Here is a 19,420-nt window from a genome sequence, read left to right on the forward strand (position 1 = left end):
TTTCAATTTGAAATGAAAATTTATATCCCTGGTGAAGGTACTTGTCATATTCAAGGGGTATCTAGACTGGCTGTACGTCTCTGGCTCTAAACTGCACTCCAGTTTTAATCCAGCATACAAAAATCTGTGTTTTTAATTAAAATGGTGTAATAAGAAAATCTAGCTCTTTTAGACTGGTTGTCCTTGTATTGGTTGAGAGACTCTGTGGAGAGACTCTGTTTCTTTAAAGGTTGAAAACCCCTGAGCTAATGCACTTTTGCGCAAACAATTCTCAAATGCTGATTTGCTGCTTAAGAAACATTTGTCATTATTATTATTATTATTAATGTTTAAAACCGTTGTGCTGCTTAAGTTGTGATGTATTTCTTTTTTCAGGATACTTTGATGCATATACAGTTTTTAAACGAACAGAATTTATTTGAAATAGAAATCTTTTGTAACATTATAAATGTCTTTACTGTCACTTTTGATCAATTTAATGTCCTTGATGAGTCTTAAAAAAAATGATTGATCCCAAACTTTTGAACGGTTGTGTAAATGCGACTTCATATTTTGTAATTATGACTTTATTTTGCAATGTGACTATTCCAGATAATTGCAACCTCATAATTCCCCTTAGTTGTCGTTATGACTCTATATCTCCCAATTGTGACTTTATAATTCACAGTGTGACATCTTTTCTTTTTAAGCTTTTAATGCTAAACTTAATCTTCACTTTGTTATTTTACTATGAGGCGGTAACGGGCTTCCATATTTAGGTGAAAACATTGTGATTTTGACGTTATTTTCTGCACTATTTAATATACATACATCCCTCAGCTTCATCCAATGGGATTGTTTGTGTGCAAAAGTGTGCATGCTTACAAACAAATGTTATATATGCATGACAGCGCATAATAGAGCCCATATATGGGTTTCTAGTCAACATGACCATTGAGTGGGAAGTAAGACCCTTGAGATGTTTTTGTTTTGTTTTGTTTCTTTTCTTTTTTAGCTGACGTCAGTAAGTGACGGCTGTGACCTTCGAGAGCAGCATCTTGATTTTGAAATCCCTTCTGATGTATTTAGGCACCTCTGTCATTTTCGATGACCTGTGTGTTCATCACCTGTTCCTTCTCTCTCTCTCTCTGGTCGGTTTCAGTTCTCTTCACATTTACAACTCTCTCTCTCTCTGTGTGTGTGCTTTTCTGTACTCCACTGACTGACTCGCATGAATCCATGTTACCATGGAGACCTCCAGGCCCTCCTGAACAGCATATAGGGACTGAAAGAGAATGAGAGAGAGAGAGATAGAGAGTGGGCTGCTGTGAGCAGTGTGACTCATATCAGTAATCTTTAACTGGCCTTCAGGCACAAATACTCAAGCACTGCATACAGCACATACAGTAGAGGTCTGTAGCCACATCCTATCTAAAGTAACTGATCACTCTGTCGGTTAGTTAGATAGTCCAATCATCTGCATGAATCAATAAGTGCTACGGTGTTTCTGAGAACTCAACAGTCATGTAGGTGATGCCGACTCGCTCCACATGTTTAGATGGCACGGGTTACATGACTTGCTGTTTACAGCTGTAAGATCATGACCTCATCTCCACCTCTATGGAGTGTATTTTTAGAGTGTAGAGTGTACTGATTGTGTGCTAATGTTGCTGAGGTGTTTTCTTTTCCTGTTCCCACACTGTACTCCTTACAGGAGCATAGTCTGGGGGTTGCCTTATTTCTCCTCACCTCTCCTCATGTCATGCTGTATTTTCCTCTTGAAATTTCTCACTTGTGAGACAAATAAAGGCATTATCTAATCTAATCTAAAACAAGCATTCCCTAAATTTAGTTGGGGGTTATATTTAGGTACTAGTGTTCCACTCCACTTTTTTTGTTTTGTTATTACATTTATGTTTTTTATATAAATTATACATATTTATTATATTTATATAGTGTCATATTTTATTTTTGTTGGTATCATCTTTTCTATCAAACCTTGATGGAAGCATTGTTAGGCGAATGAAAAAGCCTTAAAAACAGTTGAACTCAGGTTTGAAGTATTCATATATGTTGTTAGCTTTGCTTTATGAAATGGTGATAATATTGTAGTGTTGTTTTTGTTTGATCTAATGGGTTTTTTATTTTTAAAAGTGTATGATTGGCAGCTTTAGTGTAACAGTAATAGTGTAAAGGCATAAAGTCCCCTATGATCAGCAACGGTGGATTTATTCGATCAAAATAATATTGTAAGATAGTATTACATTTTTAAATAACTGTTTTCTAATTTACAATTTTTAAAATGGCTAAGCTGAATTTTTAGCATCATTCCTCCAGTCTTCAGTGTCACATGATCCTTCAGAAATCATTCTGATTCTGGATTTGTTTTTTTTTTGTTTTTGGCTGAATAGAATTTTCAACAGAACAGTATTGAAATGGTCTTTACTGTCACTTTTGATAATTTAATGCATCCTTGCTGAATGATTTTTTTTTTATCTAACTGAACTTTCACATAGGTAGTGTAGCCTATGTTCTAGTAAGCATGCCTCATTGGAGAGTTGTAGAATTAGCATACTGTACGAGTATGATGATAATGAGTTAAACATAAGTATAACATGAAATGAGCATGCAAAAGTTGACTTTTTTTTTCATGTTTGTATATATCAGGAATATCTGAAATAATGAAGCCGTATTTGTGTAGTAGCTTCTCCACATCTCTTATCTCAAATCGGCTCTTCCTTTTTCCTCTCTTTATTTCAGGGTCACAATGGGGCATTTTGTCCTTTCACCTGCTTCCCACACCCTTTAACTCTCCTCTTTCTTTCTCTTTATGGCTCGTACACAAGTCACTCCACCCTTCCCACTGCGATCTTGCTGCACACTGCCTCATGTTGCTGGCTATTTCAGGGCACTGGTGCCATTCATTGTTACATCCCACAAACAAAAACACACACTTACACACACTCTGAACCTCGTAAACACAGAGCGAATGATTTGTGTTGTATTTCCTCACTCCCGTCGCACATGACAGGAATAGAAGTACAACTCTCCACCCATAGAGCATTGTGGGAACACGGTGACTCAGTGGACGAAAGGGACGCTTTCCACTGTGGCTCAGCGTCCTCAATCGGTGGCCAAAAAAGCCAATCGACTGCTTCGCTCTCGCTTTAGCAAGAGTGATGGACGTCTGAAGAGTGGCTCTCACCCCTCAGGGGTTCAAAATCATTGAAGATGTTTCTGGCCCAAGGGGCCCTTTCCCATGATCTGCATCATGAGAGCTGTGATTGTTGGCCTGCTTTGTGAGAGGAGCTTTGTTTGTGAATGGCATGGGAACAGAGGTTGGGAGACCGGCGAGCTCTTTTGCATGCAGAACGCCAGTGAACGGAGCGTGCGCGAACAGAGCGCATCCGTACAGTGAGTGTGTGATGATGAGGAGAGCCTGAGCAGTGTGGCAGACTATCAGTAGGGCTCTCATTGAACAACACCCACCCCGGACCCGGTATGTGAGTCATGACAAGTCATGAAATGCTAAACAATGTAAAAATTAACACCTATCGTTCATCGTCGTAAATGTCTGCCGGGGTGTGAGACTGTTTTAAGACATGTCACAATACTGACATAATGAGAACGGCTCTATTGAATAGAAGCATGGGAATGAAGTGTGTCATGAGGAGTATGTTGTATAAGTAGAGCAGGGCTGGAGCTATAGAGAACATACTCAATAAAGTGTGCAGTGTGTTCACAAAAATCTTAAGAAAAAAGTCAAAAAAAGAGAACTTCTAAGATATTTATGAGAATGTTCTAAGTGCAGTTAAGGGCATTTTTCACATATTCGTTTAAGAACAATCTAATTAATTTTATCATAGGGATAAAATGACAGACTTGTTTATTTACTATCTTACTCATGAGTTTGCCTTTTTTAATACCGTAAATTAAAAAATAAAATTTAAAAAAAACTTTACACTGGTAAATCTAAAAGGGTTAGTTCACCCAAAAAAATTATTATCCCATTATTTACTCACCCTCCAGCCATCCTAGATGTATATGACTTTCTTCTTTCAGCCAAACACAATCATAGTTATATTTAAAAAATCCAAGCTTTATAATGGGAGTGAATAGTAACAGATTTTGAAGCCCAAAAAAGCGCATCCATCCATTATAAAAGTAATCCATATTATGCTCCAGGAGGTTAATAAAGTCCTTCTGAAGCGAAGCAATGCGTTTTTTTAAAGAAATAGATCCATATTTATAACTTTATAAACTAGAATCGGCTACCGGACGTGAGTTGAGTTCCGGTGGAAGAGTGACCTCTGACCAGACATATGACGTATTGATGATCCACGCAGAGGATAGAGCAAAACAAAACACTGGTCACGAATTAAAGTCTAAAACGAGAATTTTTAAAGAGAAATATCGGAGGAGCTTGAGTTTGTAGCCCTATTTGTTTGAACCGCGCGAGGCGTCTCTCACCTAAGCTTACGCTACTCCAACATCCTACATGTCATACGCCGGAACAAGACTCTTTCATGAACTCGCGGACAAACGTTAGCGAAAGCTAGTGATTAAAGTTGTAAATATGGACGTTTTTCTTACACAAACGCATTGCTTCGCTTCAAAGGGCCTTTATTAACCCCCTGAAGCTTTATGGATTACTTTTATGATGGATGAACGCACTTTTTTGGACTTCAAAATCTCAGGTACTATTCACTCCCATTATAAAGCTTGGAAGAGCCAGGATATTATTTAATATAACTCGATTGTGTTTGGCTCATATAAGAAGAAAGTCATATACACCTAGGATGGCTTGAGGGTGAGTAAATTGTGGATGCACTGACCCTTTAACAATATTTGCCCATCTATTAACCCTTTTTAACACTAGAACGGCCACGGCGGTCATTTTGACCGTTTTGAATTTTATATCTGCAATAACTTTGTTGAAAAAATAAATAAAATCCTGCTGGTACCTGACTTTTCCTAAAAGTGTCTGTATTTTCATTTAAAATGTTTTTAATATAAATTACACATAAGGCAAAAAAAAAATGAACATATTTACCTATTTCGGCCATAGACGGTCAGATTGACCGCACTGAATTTCGCGGTATTCTTTTGTTACATTACTCGCGGTTGACAGTGTCTATTAGGAAATAATCAGAAGATTCAATTGCAAAATGACATATATGTTTATTGAGAGCTGGTCAGATGCTGGGAGAGTTAAGTTGTGTAAATGTCCGGTATGAAGCCCTTGCGGCAGCACAGGGACGCTGGAGTGAGTGCTGAACCAGGAGTGCTGAACACGGATGACACACGGAAAACGGATACAGGCAGGGAACAAGCACGCAGGAAAAATCCACAACGATCTGACAAAGACTAGGCGACAACAGTAACACTAAAAAGGGTCGAATCGCTGATCAGTTGCAGCTGGCGCGTTGATCAGAGCGGGCGTGCTGATCAGCTGCAATGATCAGCGGCCACGCACACGCACGCACAGACACACACACACACACACACACACACACAACAAGACGAGAAAGGAGACAGCGAATTCATAAACCGTGACATTGTCTCTCTCACTGTCAAAAGAATATCTAAATAAGATACTTTTAGTTGTTATCATCTTGTTCTGAGTTATGTTGAATGGATATGGAAATAGCGCTATCTGTTGTGAATATGCGATAAGGGCTACTGATATTATTATTTATAAATGTATAATTAAACTTTTTTAAATGTACAGTTTGGTGTTGTTTTGTTTTTAAAAGATATCCTAAGACAATAAATGCATTAATCTTTCAATTGGGTATTTATCATTAAAGATATAGAGATTGCAATCTAACGGTCAAAATGACCGCTTGTGGCAGTTCTAGTAGTTATGGAATTCTGGCACTTCTAGTGTTAAGTAGCAAGCCCCTCATTATATTTTTTTTTCAACTTAAGGTGTTCTGAGATGTGCTAATGACTTTGATTGTTACAAAAAAAATTACTAGCTATATTGTGTAAGTAAAATCTTGTATTAGTATTATATGTAGCTAATGCTGAGTTCTTAAAGGGGTCATATAATGCCATTTTTGTACAAGCTAATATGATTCTTTAGGGTCTAAATTAAAAGTTTGTAATATACTTTAATTAAAAATTCTCATTAGTATTGTAAGAAAACACTTATTTTACCTGGTCAAAAACAGCTCTGTTTTCAGCACGCCGTTTCAGTGTATATGCCTTTAAATGATCATGAGCTTTGCTGACTCCGCCCCTCTGTTCTATGCGTACACCAGAGCCGGCTCTGGCGTACACCGTTTGTAACACAATAACCATAACACGTTGTTCAGTATAAACGTGGGATTATGCATTATATTGAGAACGTCATACATAGAAAACATGCCGTACCCTGAGTGTAAACCTTAGATGCATTCATTGTGAAGCATGCAGCTAGCGATTTACAAGGATTAATAGAAATATTAATATAAAGTTTAATAAAACGTTACACTCACTTCAGTTGTTCTAGAGGTTTAGCAGGAACACGAATAGATGGTACCGATCCTTTCAGGAGCAGCTTCTTAGCAAAACCAGCTTTATACCTCCTGGTTTATAAAGCAGTCTGGTGTGTGAAATGATTCGCGCAAACATGAGAGCATTGACGTTGCTCGTGGGGAATATTCCCTTCGAAAACAAACTCAGCCACTGCGTCTTCGGCGGTTCGGATTTAGGAACATTAAAATGACTGCTGTGTTCGTTATTACACCCAAGAACAGAACACCACAATCGCTTAGACGCCATTCTGCTCATAGACAGTGCTCCAGCATATCAACAATGTCCGCGCCGGTCCGCGCAGACTATGATTGACAGCTGGCTCACGAGCGAGGGCGGGTCTGTGTTGAAACGCGGCTGTCATTCAACAATCGCGGGAGGGGCGTGCGAGCTTGTGACGTCACAGGCTCGAACGGCTCGATTTGAGGCAGGGGAAAACATATAAGGAGATTAAAACAAAACCACTGGATGGATTTTTATCATTATATGATGGTTGTGTGCAGGCACTGCCAACACACATTTCAGTACAATCAACTTGTAAAAGTGCATGTACCATTATGACCCCTTTAATATTTGAAACCACCCAATAAATTGAATTAAACATCTGACCTTTGTTTATTTTAGACAATTTGGAGCATTAATAAGTTATTTACAATGAGAGAACATTCTTTTCAAAATATTTGCAAGTTTTGTCTTAAGAACAATCTTAAGGAAAAAGGTCAAAAATTCTTAACGCGATAGTTCATCCAAAAATGAAAATTCTGTCATTTTTTGTTTTGCGAATACAGCCCCAAAGAAGTCTTAGTAAAAAAAAAAAGTATGCTAGAAAAGTGTACATAAAGAGATCTGGAATATAGAGCATACTCAGCATAGAGTAAAAGAGCTTGATCAAAAAGTATGCTAGTAAAGAGTGCATAATATCTCAGATATGAAGTTTACCAGAGAAGAGTTCATAAGAGGTTTCTGAGAATGACATGCTAGAAAAGAGTATATAATAATAGCTTTGCGATTGAAGATCTCAGAGATGCTAGAGAAGGGTACACGAGGAAATCTCAGGGGAAAAGTATGCAGTGAAGTGTACATAAGATGATCTTGGGAATAAAGTATGTTAGAAAGAAGTAAATAGAAAAGCTTTGGAATATACTGTAGTATGTTAGCGAAGAGTTCAAAAGAAGCTCTTTTCAATGAAGTATGCAAGAGAATTGTAAAGTCGTAGAACAGGAATGCTCATTCTGAGTGAGCGTGAGTTGTAACACGGGCTGATACTGTGGACAGTGGATTGCTCTCTGTAAACACTGAGATGTGGCTCTCATGCTTTGTCCATGTGCCAAGAGACCGGCCACCCCCGCACCTCTACCACAGCTCCTTCTGACCATCTGCCTTCTCTTCGACTTGCCCAAGACACCAAAGGGACAGCACAGGCCAGAGGGAACCAGAACGCAATAAATAATTGCTCTCCTCACCCATGTGGCATCCCACAGACCCCTCAGTTTTCTGTCTTTTGGTGGGTCCTGATGCTCCTTTATAAACCGGTTTCATGGCTCTTTCTGCTGTAGGTTTAATTCCCTTCATCATTTATATAGAGTTTTATTAATGGAAAGTGTCACAAAGCAGCTTTACAGGGTGTCGGGTCTCTACTTCGGTCAGCAAGCGCAAGGTGACCGTGGACAGGAACAACTCAGAGTTAGATGAATAGTTGTCATTACGATATGAACAGTTTGAGCTTCACATGCAGGTTCACTTTTTGTTGCTTTCTAAAATGCGAGCGATTTTCAAAATGCCAGTGTTGAAGAGTATGCTGACCTCAGTAGTGTTCAGTGAATGATTTCAGCTGAAATCACAGTTAACTGAGAAGGGGCTTCCACTGAAGTAAATGGCAGTAAGTAATCAACTAAAGTTAGTCCTTTTCTTCAGAGTGGATCATGTCATTTGTTTTTAGATCACTGTCGTTTGTTCTATACTTCCAACACGACCCTGCTTAGCCAGGACTTAATATCCTCCACACAATGCATTCTGACACGGTTACATAAGAAGGCGTTTGTGAGCTATTCTTAGCGCTGCCTCACTGTGATGCGCTGCCTGGAATAAGAAAGCCCAGACCTGACAGAGCGGGAAACATTCGTGTCGTGAGGAAAATAAGGCTCCCGTCAATTTTTTCCCCTCCCTCTCTTTATTATTATTTTATTGCTGCTTTTGGGGCAACGAACAAGAGGCTGTGTGTGTTTGATAATAATACATTTGATCCACAAAACAAATGGCTGACAGTAAATACACAGTTGGATATAGCATACAGCATATGTGAATATATTATTACTCGTCTTTTTACAGTGATTTACTGAATTTTCATAATAACTGGTTGACTATATTTTGTCTGAAAAAAAAAGATATTTATTTGGATATTTAATTGTTTATGCTCGTTATCTTTATTATATTTAGATTCATCTAACTCTCACTTAATGTTTATCTTTAAAAAACCACTAAGGCCGTGTGTCCACCAAAGCGTTTTTCCAGAGACTATAGCATTTTTCCAATTGTTTTCAGCGGGAGTGCCACATTTTCAAAACGGCAGCAGCGTAACGAGACGCTGAGCGTCTATTTCACATTTTTACCGGTCGCCGAGAGTTGAAGAATGTTCAGTTGTGGGTAAATCGCAGCGCTCATCACTGTCATTTTTTACCCAGCTGTCCAATCACAGTGGAGGAGGGGCGGGACAAATACCACATCGACCAACCGCCACATTCTGCTTGTATAACGTCAACAGATGACAACAACAAGCATATTAACGGAACAAAATAATTTAAAACAAGAGCCAGAGCAAATAGTTTACATTGTGTCAACATTTTTATATAGAAACAGCACAGAAACAAACTATCTGTGAAATGAGAAACACTTCAGTGGATATTCCGTATCATAGCAAGCAAAGCGTCTCAACTGAAAAAAAACGCTCAAGCGCCCACAGCTAAGCATTTTCACCGGAGTGTCTTCAGCTGGCTAAATACGCTTTGGTGACACACGGCCTGATCATTTAAAAACACACTTAAATGCAATTTTTAGCAAATCTCAAAATGAACATCCATTGTTCATACTGTAAATTATAACGTTGTGTAATGCCAAAATTAGTTTGTTGAATTTAAAACAACTGACCTATTTTTTAGTAAAATTTTAGTTTCTACTGTTTTATTTGTTTATTTTTTTACATTTATTTAGACAAAATAGAACAGAAAATAATAGATATTTATATCGGCTTATCCGTATCAGGCAGAATTTTAATATCACTTCATCCCAAGTTAGCATATTTAAATTATCCAAAAATGTTGGCAAATGTTAGCATTCTCAGAGTTCTGCAGACACAGAGTCCATGTAGATGTGTGTGAGGGTGAATATTGTTGCAGTTTTAGGTGTTAGAGAGCCATCATTTCATATTGTGAATGCTGAAGTCCTAATCTGCCCTCTTTACCTCCTTTTCTTTTTCTAGCTCTCAATCCTATTATTCTTTCTGGGAAAACTCCTGAGATGTATAGAGTTCACAAAGCATCAAGATCTTTGACATGCTTGTCAAATAGTAGCATTGTGGAGGTGGATAAAGGATAGCAGGCACAGATTTCTCTGTTGAGGCACTTCATAGCCCTCCATGCGAAGCCTACGGTTTGTTCACCTCTCAGCAAACCTCTCCTGTGTGACCTTTCAGAGGAGGAGAGTCACAACATCCCCCAGCAATGCTGCACAGTCAGGCAGGTTCAGACCTCTCCACTTCTCATCAATCAATAAACACTTTATAAACACTGGCAGGCAGCTTTTTCTCTTCAGCCAGGTCATGACTCAACAAAAGAGATTCACAGGTCATACCACATGCTGAAAACTATTGCACGGCAGTATTCAGAGCCTTGGGAAACAAAAGCCATTTAAAGACTAGTTTTTGCTAAAAATATACAATTATTGATCAAATTAGGAGGATTTACTATGAGTCAAAATCTGCTAAGGGGTAATAATGGGATGACCGTTTTATTTTTCACTATTATTTACAACAGGATCAGAATTTTCATTGGTTTAAAAAAAGATTTTGTTATAAGAGACAATAAAAACAACTTTGTGCCTGTGCAGCTTCAAAATGCTGTCTGTCAGAGAAGATAGCGTGCATAATAATACACAACGCACGTGAATATAAATTTGTTCTTCCCTCGCTGAAATTGAATTGTAACGATCAAGGAACTGAGTGAAATACATACTTCACACTGCATGCTAAAGAGAATAAACGCAGATCCAACTGAAAAACTTCACCTGGTTAGTGAACATCGTTCAACATGGTGTTTTTTTGACGAACATTTTTTTGTGCACAAACTACGCATTCTGTTTCTGATATTCCTGATTTGAATATTTTCAATAATTTTCTTTTCTTTGCTTTTCTATTTTTTAAAATAATTTTGGCAATAGATGAACTATTAAATAAGTGATTAAAGAAGGAAGTAGTCCAATTTGACTCTCATATGCTGATGTACAGTATATTATAAACTTGACACGTGGTTTTTATAAAATGTAGTTTGATCACTATCTTTTTAAAAGATTAAGGCAGTTATCAATGTTTGGTAAAATTTGTTTAACTTGTCCAAAAAAAAAAGATAATACATTTTACATGATTTATTAAATTGAATTACCTCTCAGCAGATTTTGACTCAAATGTTGTCCTCTGCTCAATGAAATGTAGTGAAGTTTCTCACAGAAGTCCTTGTTGAGCGAGTAGGCGTTCCTGGAGTGTACTAAGCACATAGAAGTTGGCCATGTTCACCGAGGACAAGTTTTGTGATATGTGCCGTGAAATTTGCTCTGTGAAATATTTAAACTTGACAATGACTCACTAACTTGCTCCCTGCGTAAATGCAATATTCACAGCTGCTGAATTTATTATCTTAACCTACAGTATCAGTAACACCGAAATCAGGGACGGATTTTTCCCATTTCAACGTGTAGTTTGTACTGGTTTCAAGAGACCTGACCTTTATATTAACATGTTTCAAATGTCTGGGTTAATTCTGGATTTTACTGTTAACAGACAGCAGATTTTTTTTCTGAAACTATTGATTGCCGTTTACAATATGTTAAATTTGTTAACATTGGTTAATGCATACAATTTCATGAAATAACAACGATAATAGCATATTCATACATTAACATTAACCTATAGAAATGCTGTAAAAAAATTGTTTATTGTTTCTTCATATATACGTACTGTATATACTAACTATACTATACTAATATATAAGTATATATTAACTAATGATAATATGTTTAACCTTGTAAAGTTTTGGCAAAATAAAATTTGTATTCTTAATATTTTGACCTTTCATTGTAACCAAAAGTCAAACACTGTCCGTTTTGAATGGTATTTCTGTCTGGTCAGCATTGGGTGTGATGTTCTCTGGAGCTCAAACTTGCATCATTGTTCTTGCGCAAGTCTCTATCTAGGACAAGAATAAGCCAGGCGACAGTTTCCTGCAGGGTTGCAAAAGTGTCTGTGTTCTGTCAGGTGACATTGTGAAATTATTAACTATGTTTACGGTGTGTTAAACAGCATACAGCCTCATCTAAACACACCATCACTGCCTGTCTGGACTCTGCAGATGTGCTTTTAAGTACGTCACGCATTAGAGACCTTTTTGTTAATAATAGTCTGGATGAGCTTTGATTTTTATAGGCGGACCCTACATGAGTAAAATTGGAACATCTCTTTGACTGATCATCTTTGACTGTATGGTGAATATTTGGCTTGAACTTATGATGAATTCTGGGTTGAGCAGCTTGCGAACAGCTATCTAGAGCTTTCACTGATTAGCCAGGAATCTGAGTCAAATTTTGGAATGGATGGAGTGTGAAAGAGAAGAGGGATTTGTACTACATGGTCTTTTGGACTGCAGGGTAGTAGCTTAGAGTGCCTAATATTCTTGAATGATTTCTCAGTCTTATAGCGTTAGTAAACTCTCATTTTAATCACTTCTAATTTGCAAATTAACATAGGACATGGTTCTCAGAACATGTCAGAATTAAAGTTTTGTGGCTTTTCGTCCATATCTTTAGCACAATTTGGGGTTCCGATTGTCACACTTGTTACAATGGAACCCATATGTTCCAGCATGATTCTCCTACTCTGCAACAGACATATAGTCATTCCCGTGTGCGTGAGTGCGTGCGTGCGTGCGTGCGTGTGTGTGTGTGTGTGTGTGTGTGTGTGTGTGTGTGTGTGTGTGTGTGTGTGTGTGTGTGTGTCCGTGCATATGGGACACTTGCTGCCATGACCCTAGTGTGAGAGAGAGAAAGTTAATGAGTGAGTAAAGGGATAACAATGTTCCACAAGCATTTACTAAATCCTTTGCTACTAGTAGGCTTAAGAACTAGAGGGGACCTCAATGTCTTTTCCCCTCTAGTTCTATGCTCATTTTATATGCTTATTTCTCATACTACCACCTAAATGCAGTTTTACTTTCCAATTAGAGTTTGCTATTGATATGGTTTTTAAGATGCTATTTAGATATTTATATGACTGCCCTGCTCTTCCTTTCCTATAAGAAAGTAAATTATCTTGTATCTTTAATATCACAGTTGTTTTCCTAGACAACAATGAGAGATCACTTCTAATGAATTGAGTCTTTTCCCCTACATCTTATGGTTCTCATATTGTTCGCAATGAGAAAAATACCCCAGTATTCTCAGAATGTGTCTCCTTTGGAGTTTCAGAGGAGATCTTAGATATCGTGACATTTTGGTCGTATTCTCATCTTCATGTCGTTCCAAACCCATAAGATTTTTGTTCATCCTCAAAACACAAATGAAGATAGTTTTAATAAAACCTGAGACATTTCTATTCCTCTATTAAAAGTTCATGAAACCTAAACTTTTATGTTCAAAAAGTTCATTAAGGAAACGAATATGAAATCCACATGAATTGAGTGGATTGATCCAAGTCCTCTGAGGAGAAACAATTGCTTTATATGATGAACAGATTTCACCACTTTTTTTTTACATATAAACATTGATCAACACACATACATAGAGCACATCAAATATAGTAAACAGAAGCTCAAACCTGCTTGACGTGCAAGAAGCAATGTGGTCTGTTCCTGTGCGTCAAGTATGCTTGAGGGTTTTATGTTTGTTGGTTTTGTTTTGTTTTGACCTTATTTGTTGTGCTCTATGTATATTCAGTGATCAATGTTTATATGTGAACATAACAGGCTTGGAATGACATAAGGTAATTGAGTATTGGAATATGGAATTACATAAGTAAATGATGACAGAATTAAAATGTTTGGGTGAACTAACCCTTTAATGATGTCACAAACTGTGCTGCAATCGAAAGATTTCATTATGAATATGAACTCAGTTATTTTGCATCAAATTCTTAGAAGACCAAATTATCTGAGTTATGCCATCCACATTAACTAATAATAAATCACTATAAAATATCCCTTTAGTTCTCCTAATGAATTTTAGGAAAAAACATCTGAGAAAACGTTGATACTTAAATGAAACAACTAAGAATCTATCGGTCTGTTCCTCTCCGGCTAAACAGATCTGAGTGATCAGCTTCTGGAGGTGGTGGGTTTGGAGGGAGCCATCGAGATGGGTCAGATATACACGGGTCTCAAGAGTGCTGGGCGGCGCCTTGCACAGTGTTCCAGTGTCACCATCAGGTCAGTAGTTCATGCCCGTCCACATACACATTGACTAAGAGTTCAGTATTTGTCCAACTCATTGACAAACACTCTGACTTCTCGTGTCCATGACTCTGAAACGTCTCTCTATTCCCCCTCCCCCTCAGCAGGACGTCCTATCTTGGCCAGTGCGGCTAGTAAATCAGACCTTTGACCCGCTGTCACTCGCTTTGCCAACAGCTCTAGCATTCTGGACAGCTCGTACTGATGAATAATGATGTTTGTAGCATGTCTAAACACACACACTGCTCAGTCCTGACGTATGCTAATGAACCAGTGGAGACTCATCACGTCTGAGGTGCTAGTTCACAAGTTTGTGTTGCCCGGCTTGCTACGCTCCATTAAACACTCATAATGACCTTAACAGTTAGTGCTGAATTGAAGCGAGGTGGTTATTCACAATTTTCACTGCTGTTTCCTCACCTGTACAGTCTGCCTACGACCTAATACTTTCCGTAATCTGCATTAACAGGGCATTCATCATTGTCATTCTCCCATGCTGTGTTGCTTTAACTCGTAGTGGCCCTGCTGAAAAGACTAAACTAACTTTTTGTAACTGTGTGTATATGGAGATGGAGGTGCTGAACTGTGTGAGTGTGTTAGTTTAGAGAGTAAGGGGCCTGGCTGGGAATGGGGCTGTGGGAACAAAGAGCACAGTGTTTAGAGCCATCCAGGAAAAGTGTTGTATAGGAGCCTCGTGCCCGCGGTCTGCCTGGTCAATGACCTGACCCGTAACAGCTCTGTCTTTCTTTCCCTGTTCTTGTCTCTATGTCCGCAGGACGTCCCGGCTGCTGCCCATGCAGATCGATGGAGAACCGTGGATGCAGCCTCCATGCACGGTCAGCTCATTTGATTTTGCTTTCATTTACAGTTTTATTTGAATGTCTGAAACACACTCTTTCATGACCCATACCAGACAATTTGTCTGACACATTATGACACTACATTATGAATTTCTGTGGAAATCCAATTATTCTTAATCCAGAATTTCCATTATGAAATCCAGTCATTTCGATAGGAATCCAAAAAATCGAGGCAAAAGATTTTAAGAGTTTAAAGCAGCACTAAGTAGGAATTCCGTTTTTGTCAAACAGTGACCCCTAGAGTCGCTGTGGAGTACTTGTACTGTCGTGAATAGCACTCATGCAGAGATGGCTCGCACTCACGGCCGGATCCCCTCCCCCTGTACACCGGTACCTGTTCAGTAGGATGGACGCTGTAACTAGTGGAAATAAGGTATGGCCCCTTTAAGAGCTGCGCGCGCCCTGCGCCTCGAACACCACATGTATACGGCGCCGGGTTATTTCTGTTTTTTGCCGTAAAGCAATTCGTTACCTCGCGAGACCTGATATCACACGATACTCCCTAACACTCACTGTAGAGATCCACTTTTGCTACACGACAGTCGCGTGGTGTCGCGACGCCTCCCCACATTTGTACTTTGATGGGCGTTCCTCAGGTTTACTGCTATGGGCGTGGTTTTGAGCCAGCGGCCAGTCTAGAACAGAGGACCTGCGAGAGACTTCCCCCCGTCTCCATATGCTTTACTTCTATTGGATAGTCGCGTCGCGTTCAACGGAATTTGCATAAAGATGGGCATCGGCCAATCGGTTGCTCTCAGCAGTGTGGGCGGCGTCAGATGTTCGATAACAGTATATCGCTGCTCACGTATTTCGAACTTTGTTTTACCTCTAAACGAAGAACGAAAAAGAACTTTGCCGTGAGTATATCGGGGCCTTAAGAGTTTACTACTTGGTTTTTTTTTTCACGCACCTTGTTGGTTCTTTGAAGTTGCACCAGAATAACTCCACAATAAACACATAAAAAAAGTACATATTCTGAAAGAGACCACAGTATCTGTCTGCTCTTAAAGTTCACAAGAGCCTCTGATGCAATGTGAAGTCAGATACACCCAAAGCTCAATGATATGTGTCAATTCAGAGTAGAACCTTTTCTCCATCTCAGAAAATTGCCTCCTCCGATCTGTTGCAGCTTTGTACATTCAGCCGTCCCAGCGAGCAGACTGTTAATTAAAACACTGTCATGTCACACCCTGCCATTGACTGATTATGTCATTAAAAGAGGGGAATAAACATGTAGCTTTCCATCTGCACATAGCGCCAACCCAATGTCCTCCGCTATATATACATCTCTGTGAGCGCAAGCGCTATAAAAAGTGTGCCGCTGTGCTTTTAGTCCTCTCTAATTTGCCCAACTGTGCAGAGGGGAATATGGGATGTTATTTCAGTTTCAAGGTCAGCTCTCACGTTCTCAAATTTGTGCCTGTTAATTTGGACATGTGTGATTTCTGTCAGCTCATTTGCTGAATGTGAATGAGACAACTGCTTAAACCTGTGAGTGATTAACAACCAGAAGGATTTAGCCAACTGTTCAGATTTGGTTGTTTTCGGAGAGTAATCTTTCCTTCTTTCCTGCAGATACGGATCACGCATAAGAACCAGGTGCCTATGCTGCTGGGACCGCCACAGAAAACTCCCTTCTTCTTCTTCAAGAAGCGCAACAGAAGTCGGGACTAAATGTGGGACTCCAAAAATCAGCCACTCTTCTACAATCATACAAACACACTCAAGCATCTCCACCTTCCTCAGCCTCTTCTTTGTCGTTGGCTAGTGGGACCCAAAGAGAAGAGACTTTTCAAACAGCTTTGTGGAACAAATCAATACAAATACAACACTGCAATGGGCCTCTAATAGACTCCATCTCTCAACACAGCCTGGCTGAACCAGTTAAATGGACCTTCTCTGAGTGTCATGACCACTTCCTGTGTCTTATCATCCAGAACGTCTTATCACAGGCTCGTGACCTGTAAGCTATGACTCAATTCCAACCAAATTCTCCCTACCAGTAGGCCACTGCCTTGGGATCACACTGTGTGCCCTCTCCCTCCTCTTGAGACGGCTCGTCAGAAGATACTGCCAATTTCCAAGAGAAAAAGAGAGAGGGGCAGGACCAAGAGCAAGAGACTCACTCAGTAAATGGACAAGAAGTGTGTTCAAGTGAAAAGAGAAGGAGAGCGAGACACTCTGGCACAATAATGTTCTTCACATGACAGTTGGTGGTACACATATGGACGTCACTGGGCCCTGGCTTAGCCTAACAGGACCAGGGAACAAACTTTCCTCCTAAAGGAGCTTACTGAATTATACATCAGTGCATGCAAAGCACTCATTCCAGTGCCTCTCTAAGGCTCTACAACATGCCACCACTAAAGAGATGAAACGGCAAACTCATCCATTATGAAAATGTTTATGGGGGTCTTCTGATAGGGATAGGTTAGACTGGCCTGAAAGAGATGTAACATTTCAGCTTCCGTAGTTTGCCCCGGGCTTTTTTGGTGTTCGTCCTCAGGCCGCAAAACTGACCAGTGCAAGTTGTTACAGTTAGCTGGATGTTTATTTAATCATATACTCCCCTCTAAAACAACAGTGCTAGTGCTCAGTGTTGAGAATGGACCTATAGTCTTTTAAAAAGGAAAACCCTTAGAAAAGAGAATGTGTTCTAAAACAGTTTTACCAATTAGCCTATCATTTATTAGCAAAGTGGCAATTTGTGCAATAATTTTATTATATTTTTAAGCCAAATCAAAAATATTGTGCCATTAAGTTTAGGGGAAGATTCCATTTGATTTTCATTGAATACCCTGCTGATAAAAAACAGCCTATGCTGGTTTGCCTGTCTGTTGTCTGGTTTTAGAGGGGTTTGGGGCATTTTAGTCCGGCTGGGAGACTTGCAGGTTACCCAGCTAGACCAAATGAAGACCAACTTAACAGCCTATTCACACCAACACAAACATTTGGCATGAAAATGTTTGCATTTGTTTTGTTTGTTTCGACCAGAAAAATGGCAGACCAGGAGAATGAAAATGCAGCTTCACTCTCTAAAAGTAGGTGGCGCTTAGAGAAAAGAAGAAAGTCTGTAGTTTTATGTAACAGTAGTGGCTCTGCATATGTGACCTATAGCACAAATCTTATTGTTTGGTTTCTTCGTAGTGCTATGGATTAGAACACCACTCTGTATCTGTTGCATTAATGACATGCACTTGTTTATATCGGTCTGAACAGCTGCAATAACAGTCATTCATTCAATTGAAATGTTTATAGCACTGAATTTTCTCACCAAACATTCGTCTTGGCGTGAGCTAAGACCAGCAAACCAATTTAGGCTCTTTTATGCCGGTTTTGTCAGCAAGGTATGATTTGAATTAAATTATTTACAAATGGAACAATAAGGAAATAATGGTAATGCTTTATGACTTTAAGGGTCAATTCATTAACATTAGTTAATGCATTAGATATCAAGAACTAACAATGACGATGCATTTACAGCATTTATTAATCTAGTTTAACCCTAATTTATACTGTTCTTCGTTGTTAATTCATGTATATTCATAATAGATTAAATAATATTGATTTACACAGCCTAAATGTTCAAAAATCTATGAATATATGTAGAAATTAGCATTGACCAAGATTATTAAATGCTGTAAAAGTATTATTAATTGTTTGTTTACACATTAACTAATGTTAAGAAGTTGAATCATATGAGGTGTTACAAAAATAAGAATTTAAAGAGAATGTTCTTTGTATTTCTGAGAAAGTCTCCGCTGTAGCTTACTGCATCTACCTTTAGAGACGGGCTGAAATCGATTGAGCGCTGGTATGAACACTGAATCCTCTGGTCCTCGTCTGTCACAACAAGCTACTGCAGTGGGGTTTGATTTACTGCTGCATGGACAGAGCCTAAATTTAACTTCCTATTTCAGGGAGTGAAACACTATTCCTAATTGCAGCATGAAAACATCAGCTCACAATTTCAGGTCGACAGTTAAACGGGTGTGATAGCGATCCAGATGAATGAAAAGAATGTAAGTTACTTACCATTACAGTCAACAACAGTAACTTCAAGATCCAAAAAGTTAGCTTTTTCATCTTTTAGCCCTTCTGAGAAGGCCTGTGAAGAGTATTTAACCTAAAGATGCCCACTATGTATCAGTATTTGTATAATCCAAGAGCCTTGTTTGCATATATATGAATGTGTTTAAAGGTATAACTTAATATAGTATCAGAGATTAGCAGGGATGCCTAATGGGTCACATGATTGACTGTAGCCATCAGGCAGATGTGCCTGTTATAGATCAACATACAGTGATCATCAGATGCTTTCGCAGTGTGCTGTAGGGTCTAAAGGTCTGTGTTGGA

General features: G+C 38.9%; 1 protein-coding gene across 4 annotated transcripts in view; it reads left to right on the forward strand.

The window, feature by feature from the left end:
• LOC130085888 (diacylglycerol kinase gamma) overlaps positions 1 to 17,702 on the forward strand; it is a 203,275-nt gene extending 185,573 nt beyond the window's left edge. For 3 of the 4 annotated variants that reach the window (XM_056251876.1, XM_056251875.1, XM_056251878.1), the window contains 3 exons: positions 14,060 to 14,180; positions 14,980 to 15,040; positions 16,640 to 17,702. In XM_056251876.1, the coding sequence (XP_056107851.1) occupies positions 14,060 to 14,180; positions 14,980 to 15,040; positions 16,640 to 16,738 (281 nt within the window). In that variant the 3' untranslated portion in view covers positions 16,739 to 17,702. The remainder of the gene's footprint in view (positions 1 to 14,059; positions 14,181 to 14,979; positions 15,041 to 16,639) is intronic. The other variant, XM_056251877.1, reaches the window with a different exon arrangement.
• The last annotated feature ends 1,718 nt before the right edge of the window (positions 17,703 to 19,420 follow it).

This window comes from Rhinichthys klamathensis, unplaced genomic scaffold (genome assembly GCF_029890125.1).
Source record: "Rhinichthys klamathensis goyatoka isolate OS25496 unplaced genomic scaffold, OSU_Roscu_1.1 h1tg000090l_1, whole genome shotgun sequence".
NCBI classification, from domain to species: Eukaryota; Metazoa; Chordata; class Actinopteri; order Cypriniformes; family Leuciscidae; genus Rhinichthys; species Rhinichthys klamathensis.